Genomic DNA, 19,232 nt, shown 5'->3' on the forward strand with positions numbered 1-19,232 from the left:
CAGATTTGTGGGCTGAAGTCTGTGCTGGAATGAGTGCCCCTGGGTTTACGTGGCTCTCATGATTGCTTTTTTGCCCCCTAAGATTTTTAAATATTGTTATTTAAAAAAATTATTTGGCTGTGCTGGGTCTTAGTTGTGGTGTTTGGGATCTTTGGTGCAGCATATGGGTTCTAGTTCTCTGACCAGGGATGGAACCTAGGCCCCTTGCATTGGGAGGGTGGAGGTTTAGCCACTGGACCACCAGATAAATCTCCATGATTGCTTTTTAGAGTGCTTGGTAGTCAGGGTTTGCTAGAAAAGTCCGCTAAAATGGCAGTGGGAGTCTGGAGGTGAAGGGCCCCAGAAAGGGAGATCACTGAGATACTTGCATTAAATCATTTAAATTCTCACAATCTTTTAAAAAGTGCTCAAAATATTTTGCATTTGTATTATTTACCTTCTTTCAAGTACAGTAAAATTCACTCTTTTTGGTGTGCAGTTCCGAGTTTTGACAGATGTATAGAGCTGTGTAACTGTCACTGCTAACAAGATCCAGGGTGTTTTTATCATTCCTCCAAATTCTCTTGTGCTGCCTCTTTGTCATAATAACCTTTTTTAAAAAAGTTTTCATCAGTTATTTATTGAAAATTCACTAAAAACTTAACACCAGAATCATACTCTATGTTGGAGGAGTTTATTTTATATAGGTTATAATCATGCTTACTTGAAGGTCTATATGAACTTGACCTTATAGATTTCATGTAAAAGTTTAGTTACTCCAAGTCCTCTTATTGTCTTTAGAAAGTCTTTTTTTAATTTTATTCAAATATAGTTCATTTATAATGTTGTGTTTAATTTCTGCTGTACAACAAAGTGACTCATACATATATGTATCCTTTTTCATATTCTTTTCCATATATATATATATATATGACTGAATCACTGTGATCTACACCTGAAACTAACACAACATTGTAAACCAACTATACTGTAATTTTTTAAATTTTTGTTTAAAGGTGCCTACCATTCCAAAAGAAGAAGCAGAAGAACCAGGAAAGCTACTAAACAACAACAACAAACTTTTCCTAACTGAAGGCTAGCTTTCTTAGGCTTAGCAAGGCAACAACTCCATTCTTCCTGAAATCAGTCATAGGCAATACAGAAAAAAAAATGGGCATGACTGCGCTTCAATAAAGCTTTAATTAGGGACACTGAAATTTGAATCTCAAGTCATTTCCATGCATCATAAAACATCCTTCTTTTGATTTTTTTTTCCCCCGAACCATTTAAAATGTAAAAAACACTCTCGGCTCACAGGTGCCATCAAAGCTGACAGCTTGACCCGTGAGGTTGTCTGGGTGACCTCACAAACAGGCATGCTTCATCCTCTCTAAAGGCTCCCCCAACCGTTGAGAAACTGAGACTGTGAGTAATCAGCTGGGCCGGGGCCTGGGTTTCTCCGAGAAAAAGCTTTTCCTTGCTCAGAAGAGTGTATTTGGAGAAATGAGGGCAGGAGGAGAAGGGGGCAACAGAGGATGAGATGATTGGATGGCATCACCGACTCAATGGACATGAGTCCGAGAAAACTCCAGGAGATGGTGAAGGACAAGGAAGCCTGGAGGGCTACAGTTCACGGGGTCGCAAAGAGTCGGACACGACTGAGCAACTGAACAACTCTGGAGACATTCATCAAGCTGCTCCAGGGTCTGGGATGGGATGACCCATCCTCGGAGGATTAAAAAGAGAGAGAGACAGACCACACTCTGTTCTCATCCCAATTGCTCTGCCTCTCTCCCTGGCTTGCATCCGAGTCCTGTGGCCCAGCAGACCCTCAGTGGAACTGGATTTCAGCGTACTCTGGGTGCGTGCCCTCGGGTCTTTGGGTCTCCCATGGTCTAAGGCCTGGGAAGTTGAGGACAGCGTAATGGAGCTCCTCTTGGTTGTTCTCTGCTTCTGAGGCTTGTAGGGATGACTTGGGTCCTGGACAGTTGTGGGAGACGGGATGGAGCTCCTTCTGATTCTTTCTGGCTTCCAGGGAGTGACCATCTGCAGGAGGAGGCTGGGAAGGACTGCTTGGTTTGGCTTTCTGTTTCTGAGCATAAGAGGGGGGAAAAAACTGACCATCCTGCCTTCCTTCATTCAACAAATACTTGAGCGCCTGCCCAGTAAGTGCCAGGTACTAAGTAAGGAACTGGAGTTACATTAGGCAGTGAAACAAAGACTCTGCCCTCCCTGAGCTCGCCTCTTGTCTCGGGACAGGAACAAACTATAAACAGAAGTCTGTTGTTTAAGCCTCCATCCTGTGGCTCTTTGCTATGGCCGCCCTAGTGAACTGACTAATGCAGGTAGATTGGTGTGAGGACCACCACAAAACACAGAAGGGCTCCATCAACACATACATCTCCCTCCCATATCCATAACCTCCCTTCTCATCTCCTCCCATCCCGGAGCCCTCACAACTACTAACCTGTCCTCTATCTCTACAATCGTAACATTGGGGAGTGTTTTACACAGGGGATCCCGTGTAGGTGATCATTTGAAATTGGCTTTTTTTTTTTTTTCTTGGTCTCTAAGCTCTATCCAACCGAAGTGGGGAGAAGTGGTTTGGATGGATTTGGGAAGAGATGTGCTGATGGATTGATTGTGGGAGGATAAAAAAGAGAAGAGTAAGAAGTGACTTTAAGGCTGGAGGCTTGAGCAGTTGGGCCAATGTGGGCTCTTTGCTGAGATGCAGAGGGTGGAGGAGAAGGGATTTAAGTGGTACTTAGTCACAAGTTTGATTTTGGACAGGCAAAGTTTGAGATGACTGTTAGACATCCTAATAGAGATGCAGCTTAGAGAGTTGGCTGTGAGTCTAGAGTTGAGGAATGAGTCTGGGAAATGTAAATTTTGGAGTCATCAGCATCTACATGTTCACTCCTGAAAACATCCAGCATTTAACCCAACACTTATTAGGTGCCTGGTACTCAATGTTTTATGGGTAGAAAATGAGCCTATCAAATACCCAGAATGAGCCTACATGGTCTGTACTACTATTATCCCCTTTTTAACAGTTAAATCGAGGTACAGAGAAGTTAAGTGACTCATCCCAGAATACACAGCATGGAAAGCAGGAAGGAACCCCACAGCCTGACTTCAAAGCCCTGCCCTTAATCATTACTAGGACATACGGACCCTCAGTGATATTAATCATTGTGGCATCATTAATTATACATAGTCATGTCGTTGGTAGCCGTGATGGTGAAATAGCTGCCATCTATTAAGCAATAACAGGTGCTGTAATCCTCAAACCGGCTCTCAAGGAGGAAGCAACAGAGGCTCAGCAGGAAGGAGGGATATGGTCAAGGTCTCCTAGAAGCTATGTGTCAGAATCAGGGTTTGAATCCAATACCCGGGCCTTTTCCACTGTGAGGAAAATCGGGGACGGGGCTGAAGAGGAGCGCATACAGGAGTCAGAGAAGGGGACCAAGAGGCAGCGGGTTGGGAGCACTCACCAGGGGGCCGGCCTTAGGGATCACGTTGATGTAATCCAGGATCGTGCTCCTGCGTGAGAACCTGGACCGCGGAGCCTCTCCGGGGGCCGGGGCCGGGGCCGGCGCCGGGACCTTTGCCTGGGTCCACTTCTTCCTCAGAGTCCTCACTCTGAGGAAACACCCCACCGCCGCCTTGGTGTGCGCCCGGGTCCCGCCCCCTTTCCCGGGGTGCCCCCAGATTCCACGCCCCATCCCTCGCTGCCCCACCCCCACACACCCCCGCTCCTAACTCACAAGATAAAGATGAAGCAGAGGAAGAGGAGGGTGGTGACGCCAATCCCTAGAGAGATTCCGCTGGCGAAAGCCCCGGAGGCGAGTCCCTTCTCGTCTGCACGGAAAAGGTCAGCCGTCTCTGAGCCCGTCCCATTCACGTGGGTCCTCACGTCCGCCCGCCACTAGGCGCTCAGTCTTCCGGCTCCCATGCCAGAGGTTTTCCCCTGCAGCCCCTTCCCATCGACTTCTTGGAAATTCCACTACACCCCAAGCCCAGATATCAGGCTTTCCGATTTAAATTCCCCCTCTGCATCCCAAGGGGCTTCCCTGGTGGCTCAGACGGTAAAGAATCCGCCTGCAATGCTGGAGACCTGGGTTCGATCTCTGGGTAGGGAAGATCCCCTGGAGAAATGGCAACCCACTCCAGTATTCGTGCCTGGAGAATCCCATGGACAGACGAGCCTGGTGGGCTATACATTCCATGGGGTTGCAGAGTTGGACGGGACTGAGGGGCTAACGCGCCGGCGTGTCCCCGCCCTCCCCCAGCTCCTGATCCAACCACAAGACCCAGTCCCGGTCCCTCTCAGCCCCCGCCTCCACGGGGTGTCCAGTTGACCCCTGACCTGGCAGCAGCAGGACAGACCCGCTCTGGGCCCCGTGGCCGTTCAGGGCCTCGCAGCTGAGTCTGAGGCCGGAGCTGAGCCCCTCGCGGAGGCTCAGCGAACTGTTGGCCCAGGGCCCGGCGGAGCTGGAGGCGACCTCAAAGGAGGCGTTGCTGAGCTCCCCCTCCAGCAGCCTCTCCCCGAGCCGCCAGCGCAGGGAGGGGGCCGGCCGGGCTCTGGAGGAGCAGCTACAGCGCAGACCCTCGTCCTCCTGGGAGCAGGAGGGGCCCAGCAGCTGCGGGGGCGCTGTGGGGAGAGATGGGAGGGATCAGGGGCGCCCCTCCCCTCCCTGGAACCCCGGCCTCCTGTCCCCAGGAGACCCCACACTCACAGACCACGAAGAGGCTCAGGGAGTTATTTTGGGAGCCCAGCGGGTTCTGAGCCCGGCAGGTGAACTCCCCTTCCTGCTCTGTTTGTATCTGAGGCAGCTCCAGGACCCCGGGATCTGAGGGCTGGGAGGGGCTCACAGTCCGTCCCAGTCGGGCCCAGCTCAGCTGGGCAGGGGGGTTGCTGTGAGCGACACAGAGGAGACGCAGGCTTTGGCCCTCCAGGACCCGAAGAGATGCGCCACTCTCCAGGTTTTCCAGGGCTAGGGGGAGAAGAGGCAGGATGGATGAAGAGAGGAGGAGGGCACAGGAACCCTCCTGCCTGCTGATATGCCAGACGTCCGTGCCGCAGTGTGGGACCCAGAAGCCTGGCTCCTCTGATGCCCTTCCCTACCTGTGCGGTTTGCTTGCGAGACCATCACTTTCAGGTTCTCCGGGGCATCTGAAACAGAGACGGGGCGCTTGGCTGTAAACAAGGCAGGGGTTTCCTTCTGGGCCAAGTGAACGTCCCCAGGGATGAAGGGCTCCGAGGGGGGAGGAGGGTTGAATCACCCTCTGAGTGATTCTCCGAAGAGGAACCCAAGGGACCTGACTGGTAAGAAGGGCAGGTCCCTAAGATACAGTGCTACGTAACAGAAATAGGTCTCTGGTCTTCGTCCCTACTCCACACACAGAGCTTCTAAAACTCCTGGATTTCCTGAATGGTAAGCATGATAAAGGTGCCTTGTTATTTATAACAAACCCCTTTCCACCATCCCTGAGTATACCATTATTGAAGTGACTTTTGGAAGTGCCCGAGGCTGAGGGCTTGTTGCCCGGGGAACCGACCACTTGATTTGAGGGTTGAAACTTCCAGTCCCACCCCCTGACCTCTGAGGAGGGGAAAGAAAGGGGACTGGAGATTGAGTTTAATCACGAATGGCTGATTTAATCAAAAGTGACTATGTAACAGGGGCTTCCCAGGTGACTCAGTGGTAAAGAATCTGTCTGCTAATGCAGGAGACCCAAGTTCGATCCCTGGGTCGGGAAGATCCCCTGGAGGAGAAAGTGGCAACTCACCCTAGTATTCTTGCCTGAGAAATCCCAGGGACAGAGGAGCCTGGCCAGTTACTGTCTATGGGGTCGCAAAGAGTCAGATGCGACTGAGCACACACACATGCATATGTAACGAAGCCTCCGTAACCACCTCCCCAAATGGGTGAACAGATGGAGATTTGGGGAACATGGTGCCCAGGAAGAGGGCATGGAAGGTAGGTGCCGCTTCCCCATACCTTGCCCTAAGCATCGCTTTCATCTGGCTGTTGGTGAGTTAGAGTCTGTTATAATAAACTGGTAATCTAGTGAGCAAACTATTTCTCTGGGCAGCTCAAGCAAATTCATGGAACCCAAGGAGGAGATCATGGGACCCTGCAATCTATTACTGGTGGGTCGGAAGCACAGGTGACACCCTGGACTTGTCATTGGCAGCTGAGGTGGGGGTGGGGCCAGCCTGGTGGGCCCCATCCCTTAACCTGCGGGGATCTGACAGACGCTCTCTCCAGGTAGACAGGATCAGAACCGAGTTGAGCTGTAGGACAGCCCGCTGATGTGGGAGAATTGCTTGGTGGTGTGGGGAAAATCCCGCCCCCTCCACTCACCCCCCACCCCCGCTCCTCCCATTAGAGCTAGAAGCAGAATCTTTGGTTCCGTTGGCCTGGGGTTCCAGGTCCCCGTGGAGCTCTAGGACTCTGCCCCCAGCCCCCTTGCCTCCTCCCCAGCCCCCCAACCCAGGCCCCTACCAGTCACACTCACACTGCACTGAGAGGTCCAGGCTGCGGCTCAAGAAGCCAAGCCTGTTCTCAGCCCGGCAGGTATAGCGACCCGCATCCTCGGCCTTCACCCTGGGCAGCGCCAGCTCCAGAGCTGTGGAGCCCAAGGGGTGGGACCAAGAGAGGACTCTGTCCTGCAGGGTCCAGCTCAGCGTGGCCAGCGGCAAACTGTCCGCGGTACAGAGCAGCCGCAGGGACTGGCCTTTCTGGACTTCCAGGTGTGGGCTGTCTCCCCTGGGCTCCAGAGCTGCAGAGAGAGAAAGAGAGACAGCAAGAGAAGGACCGCAGTGGGAAACGCCACTCCCCCTGCCCTCCTGACACCCCCAAGTACCTGGCTCATCGGTGTAGGAGATGCTGATAACCAGGTCTTTGGGGGCATCTGTTAACAGGATTGGGAGTTGGCTTTGGGGAAAGTGAAAGTTGCTCAGTCGTGTCCGACTCTTTGCAATCCCATGGACTATACAGTCCGTGGAATTCTCCAGGCCACAATACTGGAGTGGGTAGCCTTTCCCTTCTCTGGAGAATCTTCCCAACCCAGGGATCAAACCCAGGACTCCCGCATCGCAGGCGGATTCTATCCCAGCTGAGCCACAAGGGAAGCCGAAGAATATTGGTGTGGTTAGCCTATCTATCCCTTCTCCAGCGGATCCTCCGGACCCAGGAATCCAACCGTCCAACCGGGGTCTCCTGCATTGCAGGTGGATTCTTTACCAGCTGAGCTGTCAGGGAAGCCCGGCTTTGGAGAGGAATGATACATTCCCCACCGCCAGAGAGCACTTCCTCAGGGAAAAGAAAGTGTGACAGTCCCCCGGGAAGACAGGCGACGCATGAGTGCCCAAGATGCGCTTGCGGATAGAGGACCATATGTCAGCCGCGTTCCCCTCCCAGGGCCGAGCCCAGCATCGCGAGACTCCTCGCCTTCCTCCCCGAGGGCCGCCAAGAGCTGTCGGTCATCGCCCAGCTGCCTCTCTCCACCTCCCCATCCCTCGAGCCTGGAGCCACAGTCCTTCCCGCCCCCAGACTCACACGCCACGCTAAGCCGGACAGTGTTCTCCGTGCTCACACCCTCTCTGGAGAAGTCCACTCTGCAGGTGAGCTCAGTGTTGTGGTCCTGGGGTCTGGGTGTGAAGGTGAGCTCTGAGAAGTAGGAAGTTCTCGAGCTGGCCTCGTTGGGGGAGACGGTGTTCCCGATCCAGGAGAGAGTAGGGACAGGACATTCGTCAAAGATCCAGTTAAATGCACAGAAGAGTGTCACCTGGTGCCCGGGCTGCAGGATCTCAGGGACGTAGATCTCCGGCTTCTGTGTCAGGGCTGGGATGGACCGAGAGAGGGTGGGATGCCAGCCCCGGATTGGGGGGTACCCTAGTGGGGGTCACACATGGTCCATTCTTTACAGCCCCTCCCCAGTATGAGAAGGTGGGGGAGGGGGTCCCCCCCACCCCCGCGCCCCATTCCGGCTCCAGCCAGTTCCATACCTGTCACTTCCAAATAGAACTTGTATTCCATGAAATTATATTTCACATAATCGCCTCTCTCGAACCGGAAGAAGTACACTGCGCTGTCCTCCAGGTGTGCCTCTCTGATGAGCAAGGAGCAGCTCTCACTGGGATCGCCAAGGAGCTGGAATCGGCCCTGGGTGCTTGTGTCCACGTCCTGATCTGGCTTGTTGGTGGCCACTGGCAGACTGGGCTTGGGAGTCTGGTCTCTGAACCAGAAGCCGTAAGCTGGGGTGGTGGGACTCCATCCTCTGGAGGGGTAGAAGATGGAGCAGGGCACGACCATGCACAGGCCTTCTTGCACCATCACGAACTCCTGCACCTGCAGCTTGAATGAGTCCAGAGCCTGCGACCCTATGGGGGAGACAGAGGTTCAAGCTGCAAGCCCAGCCCGGACCCCAACACCCTAGCCCCCGGGCTCCTCCTGGACACCCCCATCCACTCACCGCCCCACAGCATGGCCAAGAACAGCGGCAGGAACATCTCAGGCACTTGGACCTTCCTGGGACACACTCATTCCCCAGACGCTTTGAAGGGCAGTGGGTAAGGGCAGAAGGCGGAAGCTGAGCCCTGGGGGACTGATGCATGAAATGTGCTTCTGGTGCACAGACCCGCACGACTCTTTTTCCTTTTCTGGACTCTCCCCACCACCACCTGGCACCCACTTGAACTCACTCTGGGGAGCTCACCTGGTGTCTGGGCTCCCTGAGCTGGTCGCCTTTCCCAGTCATCTCTGGGGGAGGGGCTGGAGAGCATGTGTCTAACCTTGGGGCCTGGCTTTGGGTGGGTGTAAGCTAGGGGCTCTCCCATTTGACCCTGAGTCGTTAGGGAAGCAGAAGTGAAAGTCCCCAGTAAGCCCTTTCAGGGTGACCGTGGTGATTTCTGGGGCAGAGGGTGGTGGTGGTGCAGGGCTGGTCTTGCCAGATAAAAGGTAGAATGCCCAGTTAAAATTGGCTTTCAGATAAATAATATTTTTCTTTAGTATAAGTATGTCTCAGAAGTATAAGCATGAGATATTCATGCGTGCGTGCTCAGTCGCTTCAGTCGTGCCTGACTCTTTGCGACCCTACGGACTGTGGCCCACCAGGCTCCTCCGTCCGTGGGATTTCCCAGGCAAGAACACTGGAGTGGGTTGCCATGCCCTCCTCCAGAGGATCTTCCCAACACAGGGATCAAACCCCGAGTCTCTTATGTCTCCTGCATTGCAGGCAGATTCTTTACCGCTGAGCTACCGGGGAAGCCCATGCATGAGATACGCTTCTACTAAAATTATTCACTGTTTAGATCTGAAATTCACCTTTAACTGAGCACTTTGCATTTTTCTTGGCTATATCTGGCAATCCCAGGCTGGTCTCTGTCCCTACCCCTTCACCCTCCCTGATGGGCTCACTGGAGCCTGTCCCCTAAGATCTCTGTCTGCTTCCCAATCTTCCCTTCTGTCCCACAGTTGGATGACATACATTTGTAACACCTGCTGTGAAAAAAAACTCAGGATCCCTGGTGGCTCAGTGGTAAAGAATCTGCTTGCAAGGCAGAAGACTCAGGTTCAATCCCTGTGTTGGGAAGATCCCCTGGAAAAGGAAATGGCAACCCACCCCAGTATTCTTGCCTGGAGAATTCCATGGACAGAGGAGCCTGGCGGGCTATAGCCCATGGGACTACAAGAGTTGAATTTGACTTAGAGACTAAACCACCACCCCAGCCATGGTGATGCCAATGGTGGCATCTTTGGCAGTGTAAGAGGCATGGGAGCTGTGCAATGAGTCAGTGTAACTGCCCCAGATCTTGACTGTTGTTCCCTTCACCTTGAAACTGATTCTCTGTTTTGGTCACATAGAGATGCCATGTTTGTCCTCTTGACCTCCACTCCCTGGGACCTTGTGTGTGGCAGGTGCCCTGCTGTGAAGGGGGGAGGGGGAACACACATAGGTAAATCAGATAGTGTCTGACCTCGGGGGATCCCAGCTTGGTAAACGAAGAGCCTTAGAAACGGAAAAGCATGCTGAAGTGTTCATAAAGGCTCCGCCCCACACGCTGAGACAGATGTCCCAGCCTGGCCCTGGGGAGAGGGTGTTCACTTCCTCCTGGCAGAGTCAGGAGGGGCTTCCTGGAGAGAGTGACATGTTAGCTATCCCTGTCTTTGGATCCGCTTAATCGGCCATGATAAAACCACACAGAATGAGTGGCTTAAACAACAGAGATGTATTTCCTCACTGTTCTGGAGGCTGCAAGTTCAAGGCCAAGGTGTCAGTAGGGTTGATTTCTTCCAAGGTCTCTTTCCTTGACTTGGAGACGGCCATCTTCTCTTCGAGTCTTCAGCTGGTCTTTCTTCTGTGTGTGTCCTTCATAAGGACAGCAGTCATATTGGACTGGGACTCTGCCCTGTGACTTCATTTCAACTGAATTAGTTATTTAAAGATTCTATCTCCAGTTGTATATTCTGAGACACTGGGGGTTAAGGCGTCAACGTATGGACTTGGAGGCCGAGGGAGCGCAATTCAGCTCATAACATCCACCCTCCTCTTCATCTGCTTCCAAGTCCCCACTGCCCATCCTGGGCTTTCTCTAGGGATGCCCTTGCGTCCAGGGACAGAGGGGGAAGGGCCTCCCAGAGGGAGGAGTGAGAAGGAGAGAAGAAGCCTGGGTCCTGCTGGGGGCTTGCCCTGAAGGAGCCGAGAACTGAAGTGCCCCACCCTCAAAGCTTAGATCCAGTCTTGCCCCCGCCTTGGAGCATCTCCATGCCTCTCTGAGGCTAATGGGAGCAGGAACCAGGAGGGTGGCAACATCTCAGGCCTTCCGTGGGTTTCTCCACACTATTCCGTGCTGCTCCGTCAGCCCGAAAAGGGAGAGAGAGAGGACCCTCTGCTACCCTGGAGCCAAAAAGATACCAATCTGTGGCTACCCTGTTCCTCTGAACCAACCCAGAGGTCTCCCATTCTCCCGTCAATGAACATGGGCCATCCATGGGGTTACATATGCCTTCGAACCTCAGCGCTGATCCCTGAGATATGGAGGTGAGGAGGCCTCCTGTACCAGGCTAGGTAATCTGGGCAGCTTTTCATCTGTAGCCAGGTGGGCAGAGGCAGGTGGAAACTGAGAGGGGCCAAGGGACCCTTCAGTGACTCTGCTTGCGGACTAACCCATCCCCTTCTGCAGGCAGCTGCCAAGAGGTTCCTGGAGGCGGTTCTGAGACCTCAGCTCCCCTCCTCCGCTTTCCTGGAAACACCGAGGGTCCACTCTTCTCATCACAGGAAAAGTATTTCCATCACAGGCCCTGCCCTTTCTTTCCTGCCCATCCTGCTTTTCCTGGTCCCATCTTGCCTCCATCCTCACGTCACTCAAACTCTTCCTCTCAAGATCACCGAAGACCTCAAACACTTAAAAGCCCTAGGTAAATTATGTTCTCATCTCACTTGGATGCTGCCCACCCAGCAGCATTTGATGTGCTCGGTGGCCCCCTGCCCGCCTGCTTCTTGAAGCACTGGCTCAGTCTGGCCTCTGTGTCCCCTGGAGCTGTCATCTGAAGGTACCCGCTGGAGCTGGGCTGCATGTAGCAAGCAGAAAACACCATTGTTGTTGTTGTGTTAGTTGCTCAGTTGTGTCTGACTCTTTGTGACCCCGTGGACTGTATGCCCCTCTGTCCATGGAATTCTCCTGGGAAGAATACTGGAGTGGGGTGCCGTTTCCTTCTCCTGGGGGATCTTCCCAACCCTGGGATCGAGCCCAGGTCCATACTTCCCAGGTTTTCCTCCGACCTTTCTAGACACTCTTCCTCATCTTTAATAGTTCTGCCTCTTCCCCTGACTCCTAAATCTTAGAATGTATCAGGATCGCTCTCCCAAGATGTCCTATTTCCTCCATGACCTTAAAAACCTTTGCTATGTGTTTTGTGACTTGCAGTAAATACATATTTTGGTCTTTGTTCATGGTTCCTGGCCCACAGTTCCCCAAACTCTTGGAATTTCCTGAGTGAGAAGAGCAATAGGAGCATCTTTTGTTAAAAAAAAAATTTGGTCTCTTGTCCTCAATTCCTGAAAACACTTTGGAGCTAGAAATGGGTGTCTTGTTATTCTTAACAAACCCCTATCCACCATACCAGAGTTTTTGTTAATGGCGTGACTTTTGGAAACCACAAACAGATGAGGGCTGGTTGTCAGGGGAATGAACCCTGTGATTAGAAGGTTAGAATTTTCCGTTCAACCCCTGACCTAGCAGGAGGGGAGAGGAGCTGGAAATTGAATCAGTCCCCATGGCCACTTATCTAATCAACTGTGCCTATGGAATAAAGCCTCCACTGGGGGAAAAAAACAAATGAAGTATGGGGTTCAGAAGGCTTTCAGGTCAGGGAATATGTGAAGACTCTGGGAGAGTGGTACATGTCCCCAAAGAGAAGGCATGGAAGCCCTGAGCCCTCTCCCCATACTTTGCCCTGTGCACCTTTTCCATCTGACTATTCTGAGTTACATGTCCTTTTATAATAAGCCAGTAATCTCGAAATAGCCTGCTTCTCTTAGCTCTTCTGCTTTTCAGGGGTCCAAAGGTCATGGTTTCTGGTACCAACATCTGCCCATATCCTAGCATCATCCTGATGTCTTTGCCTCAGCCCCATGCACGATCTATCTGCATGACCTATCAGTTCAACTTAAGAAAAATAATAATTTTGTTTCTTTTTGGCTGCACTGGGCCTTCGTTGCTGCGTGGGCTTTTCTCTAGCTGCAGTGAGCGGGGCCTACCCTCTAGTTGCAGCGTGCGGGCTTCTCATTGCAGCGGCTTCTCTAGACACAGAGCACAGGCTCTCGGGCACCTAGGCATCAGTAGTGGCGTCTCCCGGCTCTAGAGCACAGGCTCAATAGTTTGGCGCTCAGTCTTAGTTGCTTCAAAGCATGTGGGATTTTCCCAGACCAGGGATCGAACCTGTGTCTCCTGCGTTGCCAAGTGAATTCTTTACCACTGAGCCCCACCAGGGAAGCCCTCAACTTTGTAAATATTAAAAAAAAAAAAAATGTACTCCCTTATCCCCCTCCCCACTTTCATTCGTTACCCTAGTCTTAGGGGAACACAATTGACATTTTGAGTCAGATAGTCCTTGGTGAGTAGAAGCTGCCCTGCACGTTGTATAGAGTATTGAGGAGCATTCCTGGCCTCCCTACTCACTACTCTTTACTCCCCGCCTTCCCATCCCAGGTTCGACAATAAAAACGTCTCCATGCATTGTCACCTGTCGACAAAATCACCCTTGATTGAGAATGACTATCTAGGTCCTAGTCACCACTACCACTCATCTACAGGACAAAAATCTATCAATGATTCTCCTTGCTTCCTTTTAAAAAAAATTATTGACGTATAGTCGATTTATACTGTGTTAATTTCTGCTGTGTGGCAAAGTGAGTCTGTCGTACACATATGCGCATTCTTTTTTCAGATTATTTTCCGTTATGGTTTATCACCGGATACTGACTATGGTTCCCTGCTTCCATTTTTACTCCCTCCCTAATGCTGTTTCAACACAGCAACCAGAGTTACTGTTAAAATAGAGATTAGGTCATGTCACCCTCTTACTCAAACATTTCAATGGCATTTCATTCTATTTAGGAGAAAAATCTAATCACCTCAACCCACCGAACTTGACCAGGTGTAACCCCCAGTGATCCCTACAAACTCGTTTTGAATCCACTTCACTTTACATCCCGCATTCTCTCCAATGATACCTACCCCTTTGTTTCTCACATTTACCAAATTTGTTTCCACCTCAAGAACATGATGCTAGCTGTCCCCTCTTCCAGGAATGCTCTTCCTGCGGCTGGCGCCCTTTTTCACCATTTTCAGCTCAGAGGCCATCTCTTCCGAAATGTTTTTCCTGAACTTACAATGAAGTTGCCCCAACATTTCCCCACCCATACGCTTTTTTTCCCCCACCCGCATATTTCTGGTGATTCCTTGGACCTCCTCTGAGCTTTCCACCTCTCCTCTGTGTGACCAGAGCATCTCCCCTCTCTACTTTGCAGTTGCCTTCTCATCCAAGCCACCCTTCCCCAACCCTTGGCCAGACAGCAGATGAAGGGTTACCCAAGTCTGGAAGAACCTTTTTTCAGTCATCCTTGTATCTGTCTTCTCTGCCTAAGAATGTTCAGATTGTCTCTGAGTCTAGTCCTTAAAAAAAACAAAAAACACTCTGCAAGCTTCTGGTTTCCTTCTCAAATTCAATAGATGTTGAGCACCTGCTGTCTGCCCCTGAGGTCACAAGGGCAAAGACAGATACTGAGGGGAAGTGAGAGGTGGGTGGGTGGGTAGGTATGGGGTTGGGGAGGTTGAGGAGGAAGAAGAGAGGTCCGTAGGTGTGTGTGTACATGTGGGTAGGTGGGTAGGCAGCTTAAGATTCTGTCCTAGGAAGGATGCTGTGTGTGGGTCTGAGGACTGGACTCAGGATGGATGAATGAAACGGATGTAGGGAAGCATTCCAGGGTGAATGGAGAATCCAAGTCTGGCTATATTTTGAGTTCCTGGGGGTGCTGAGGAGCCTTGGTTGGGAGAAAGGGACTATCTTAGGCAACCCTTTTGTGATCAGTTGGGTCAGACTCTTTGCGGCTCCGTGGACTGTAGTCCACCAGGCTCCTCTGCCCATGGAATTTCCAGACAAGAATACTGAAGCGGGTTGCCATTTCCTCCTCCAGGGGATCTTCCCGACCCAGGGATTGAACCAGCGTCTCTGGCATCTCCTGCATCAACAGGCAGATTGTTTACCTACTGCACCACCTGGGAAGCTGTTGTTGTGCTTAGTCATGCAGTCGTTTCCCACTCTTTGCGACCCTGTGGACTGTAGCCTGCCAGGCTTCTGTGTTCATGTGGGATTCTTCAGGCAAGAATACTGGACTGGGTTGCCATGCCCTTCTTCAGGGGATCTTCCCAACCCAGGGATCAAACCGAGGTCTCCTGCACTGCAGGCAGATTCTTTACCGTCTGAGCCACCAGAGAAGCCCGCACCAGGGAAGCTAGCCCAGGGAAGCTAGACACCCCCTACCTGGTATCTTGGTCTCATTCGGATACACCTGTCTGTCTCAGTTCCCACCCATAGCGCTTGTGCTGCAGTTCATAATGCTGTCCCCAGAGGGCGCTCCACTTCCCCTGGCGCAGAGGAACCCCGTGCCCCAGTCACCAGGATCTGTGCTGTCCAGAGTCCTGAAGAACTGCAGCGCCCTCGGGAATGTTTCCCAGGTTCTGGACACATTCGCAAATGATGCTTGTCCAAAAAGGCTGCATTCAAACTCACTGAACCCAGGAACAAGGAGTCTGCTCCTCTCACTGTGCCTCAGTACAGCCGAGTCTCTGCTGAAAGGAGCATATCAAAGCAAGCACTTAGTTAGCACAACCACCCCACTACCCTTCCTGAAATTTAAAATACCTCAATATCTACCCCCACACACACTTTCACAGTGTCATTCTCAAATGACTTCCACTGAGACACATCAAACCTGTGATGTCTACACAAGAAAATGTTCCTGTGGTGTTTCAGTCTGTTCCTGCTGCTGTATTAGACATACCAAAAGCAAGATCTGAAACCACGAAACTCTTAGAAGAAAATATAGGCAGTAGTCTCTTTGACATTGGTCTTAAAGACATCTCTTTGTCTCCTCAGGCAAGGGAAACAAAAGCAAGAATAAATCAACGAGTTTCTAAATCTTAGAAACTCTAAGAAACTAAAAAGCTTTTCCACAGTGAAGGACAAAACAAAAACACAGCCTACTACATGGGAGAAGATATTTGCAAACAGTATATCTGATAAGAGGTTAATATTCAAAATATACAAAAGCCTCATGTGACTCAACATCAAGAAGAAAAAAAAAAGCACTCTGAATAAACATAGGCAGAGGACATGAGTAGACATTTTTCCAAAGAAGACAAACACATGGCCAAGAGACACAAGAAAAGATGCTCTGTACCACTCATCTTTGAGGAATGCACATCAAAACCAGAATGAGCTACCACCTCACACCTGTCAGAATAGCTGTTATAAAAAAAGACAACAAATAACAAAGATGTGGACAAAAGGGAACCTTTGTGCATTTTGTTGGAATTGTAAATTGGTGCAGCTGTTGTGGGGAACAATACAGAGGTCCCTCAAAAAATTAAAAATAGAATTGCCATATGATCCAGCAATTTCACTTTGGGGTATTTACTCAAAGAAAACAAAAACAATAAGTTGACAATATATATGCACACCAATGTTCACTGCAGCATTATTTACAATAGTCAAGATATGAAAGCAGCCTAATGGTCCATGGACAGATGAATGAGTACATAATATACGTATGACATTACAATATACTCAGATATAAAAAATGAAATCTTGCCATTTTTGACAATTTGGATGAATCTACAGAATATTAAGGGGGCTTCTCTGGTGGCTCAGAGGGTAAAGAGTCTGCCTTCAATGCAGGAGACTCAGGTTTGATCCCTGAATCAGGAAGACCCCCTAGAGAAGGGTATGGCAACTCAGTGCAGTATTCTTGCCTGGAGAATCCCATGGACAGAGGAGCCCGGTGGGTGATGATCCATAGGACTGCAAAGAGTTGGACATGACTGAAGTGACTTAGCACACATGCATGCAGGGCATATTATGCTAAGTGGAATAAGTCAGGTACAGAAATACAAATACCATATGATCCTGTACATGGAATCTAAAAAATAAAGCATACAGACAAAACAAAATGAAAACAGACTCATAGAAAACAAATGGGTGGTTGCTGGAGGGGAGGAAGTGGTGGTGGTGAGGCCAAACAGGCAAAGGAGATTAAGTGCAAACCACCACTTATAAAAACAATAAGCCATAAGGATGCAATAAACAACATAAGGAATATGGTCAATGATACTGTCCTAACTTTGTGTTGGGACCAGTGGTTACTAGACTCGCCATGGTGATCAGTTCATAATGTATGCAAATGTCAAATCACTATGTAGTACACCTGAAACTAACACAATATTGTACATCAATGCTATTTCAATAAAAATTAAAGAGCCCTTAAAATATTGACCCAACATGCAAATAACTTAACTGCCATCAAGAAAAAGACTAGTATTATTTAAAGAAATACAAGACCACGTCATCAACCACATAAAATTGACAATGTCCAGCAATCAGTGAAAAATTACTAGACATAAAGAAGTAGGAGCATATGACACTTAATGAAAGAAAAATGACTCAGTGAGACATGACAGAGGAAACAGATGTAGCAGACAGATACATTAAAGCATTTATTACAAATATGATACACATACTCAAGGACATAAAGGAAAACATTAACACAATAAAAGAAGAAATATGAGATTAAAAACTAAGGAACTTCTGGAGATGAAAATAAATGATCTGAGATGAGAGTTTCACTGAATGAGACTAAGAGCTGATTCAACATTGTGGAAGAATAAGCAGTAAACTTGAAGATATAGAACAGATCCTATTCAAACTGAAGAGTATAGAGAAAAAAGACTGGAAATGGTGAACAGATGCTCAGGGCCAATAATGAGATCGTATTGGGCAATACCACATATGTAAAATTGGAGATGCACAGGAGAATAGGAGAATAGAGACCGGAAGACTAGAAATACATACATATATATATAAAATAATAGAAATATATGTATAATAAAATATATATAAACATTGACTTCAATTTCACAAATTTGATCACAAGTATAAAATTTCATATTCAAGATACTTAACACACTCCAAATAGGATAATCTCTGTCTGTCTCCCTCTCACTCACACACAGATACATACACATTTACACACCAAGGCACATATTAATTAAATTATTTAATTTATTTTTAAACCATGCCTCATGGCTTGTGGGATCTTAGTTCCCCAACTAGGGATTGAACCCATGCCCTTGGCAATGAAAGTGGAGAGTCCTAACCCCTGGATGGCCAGAGAACTCCCTTAATCAAATTTTTTAAACCCAATGAAAAAGAGAAAATGTTAAAACCAGCCAGAGAAAGATATAAACTACAAAGAAAGATGAAAGTAACAGCAGAATTCTCATAAGAAACTAAGCAAGCCAAAATAATTTGAACAACAGAAAGGAGGAAAATTTAACCTAGAATTCCTAATCCAATAAAAGTGTCTTAGGCAAAAACTGATAGGCAAACAATGGCTGAGAGAATTCATTACCAACATACCTACACTACAAAAATATAGGAAAAGACCTTCAGGTAAAAGGAAAATGATACTATAGAGAAAATATTTGGTTTTTGTTTAGTTGCTAAGTCGTGTTTGACTCTTTTGTGACCCCATGAACTGTAGCCCGTCAGGCTCCTCTGTCCATGGGGATTCTTCAGGCAAGAATACTGGAGTGGGTTGCCATTTCCTTCTCCAGAGCCTCTTCCTGACCCAGGAATCAAACCCACATCTCCTGTGTCGGGCAGGAGGACTCTTTATCACTGAACCACCTGGGAAGCCCAGAGAAACCATACTCTTGTCTTAAATTACAAATAAATCTGAGAAACGAGGCTGCTGCTGCTGCTGCTAAGTCGCTTCAGTCGTGTCCAACTCTGTGCGACCCCATGGACTGCAGCCTACCAGGCTTCTCCGTCCATGGGATTCTCCAGGCAAGAACACTGGAGCGGGTTGCCATTTCCTTCTCCAATGCATGAAAGTGGAAAGTGAAAGTGAAGTCGCTCAGTCGTGTCTGACTCTTAGCGACCCCATGGACTGCAGCCCATCAAGCTCCTCCATCCATGGGATTTTCCGGGCAACAGTACTGGAGTGGGGTGCCATTGCCTTCTCCAGAGCCTCTTCCTGACCCAGGAATCAAACCCGCATCTCCTGTGTCAGGCAGGAGGATTCTTTACCACTGAGCCACCTGGGAAGCCCAGAGAAACTATACTCTCGTCTTAAATTACAAATAAATCTGAGAAACGAGGCAGGGTTACCTTAAAGCGAAAGGGCAGCTTTATTGTTCACAAGGTTTGCAAACCAGGGATAAGAAGCCTTTGGCTGTTACCAAAAGTATGTTCCTTGGAGGTGAAGAGGTGAGGGACTCCGAAAAGCACAAACCATGGAAGCAATAGGACTTGCAAAAAGAGACCGGATGGCCCCGGCAGACGGACCACAAGTCCTTGCTGGCTGACCTGTAGTTTCCGATGATGGCTGTCATCAGAGCATGTCCTGAGCGGTTTTTCTAGTAAAAATCTTAGCACAATCAGAAATTCTTACAGTTTTTG

At 49.4% G+C, this 19,232-nt stretch overlaps 1 protein-coding gene and 1 long non-coding RNA gene across 6 annotated transcripts; one reads left to right on the forward strand and one right to left on the reverse strand.

Annotated features, from left to right (window-relative positions):
• Positions 1 to 1,160: 1,160 nt before the first annotated feature.
• On the reverse strand, positions 1,161 to 8,799 carry SIGLEC10 (sialic acid binding Ig like lectin 10). Of its 4 annotated transcripts, none has more exons than XM_070771525.1 (11): positions 8,707 to 8,799; positions 7,997 to 8,371; positions 7,548 to 7,832; positions 6,853 to 6,900; positions 6,505 to 6,768; positions 5,108 to 5,155; positions 4,719 to 4,976; positions 4,349 to 4,633; positions 3,747 to 3,840; positions 3,474 to 3,621; positions 1,161 to 2,038 (listed from the first exon to the last, which is right to left on the reverse strand). In XM_070771525.1, exons 1-11 carry the CDS (start codon positions 8,771 to 8,773, stop codon positions 1,811 to 1,813), a joined length of 2,100 nt encoding a protein of 699 aa, XP_070627626.1. In that variant the 5' UTR covers positions 8,774 to 8,799; the 3' UTR covers positions 1,161 to 1,810. The 4 variants fall into 4 exon arrangements, with proteins under 4 accessions (XP_070627626.1, XP_019835682.2, XP_019835683.2 ...); XM_019980123.2 differs by having other exon boundaries at positions 1,161 to 2,071; positions 8,707 to 8,795; XM_019980124.2 differs by lacking the exon at positions 8,707 to 8,799 and adding an exon at positions 8,464 to 8,593 and having other exon boundaries at positions 1,161 to 2,071.
• On the forward strand, positions 6,765 to 13,239 carry LOC139177171 (uncharacterized). Of its 2 annotated transcripts, none has more exons than XR_011561653.1 (2): positions 6,765 to 7,612; positions 8,068 to 13,239. It is a non-coding gene; the product is annotated as an uncharacterized lncRNA (long non-coding RNA). The 2 variants fall into 2 exon arrangements; XR_011561654.1 differs by having other exon boundaries at positions 8,091 to 13,239.
• The last annotated feature ends 5,993 nt before the right edge of the window (positions 13,240 to 19,232 follow it).

Source organism: Bos indicus, chromosome 18 (genome assembly GCF_029378745.1).
Source record: "Bos indicus isolate NIAB-ARS_2022 breed Sahiwal x Tharparkar chromosome 18, NIAB-ARS_B.indTharparkar_mat_pri_1.0, whole genome shotgun sequence".
NCBI lineage: Eukaryota > Metazoa > Chordata > Mammalia > Artiodactyla > Bovidae > Bos > Bos indicus.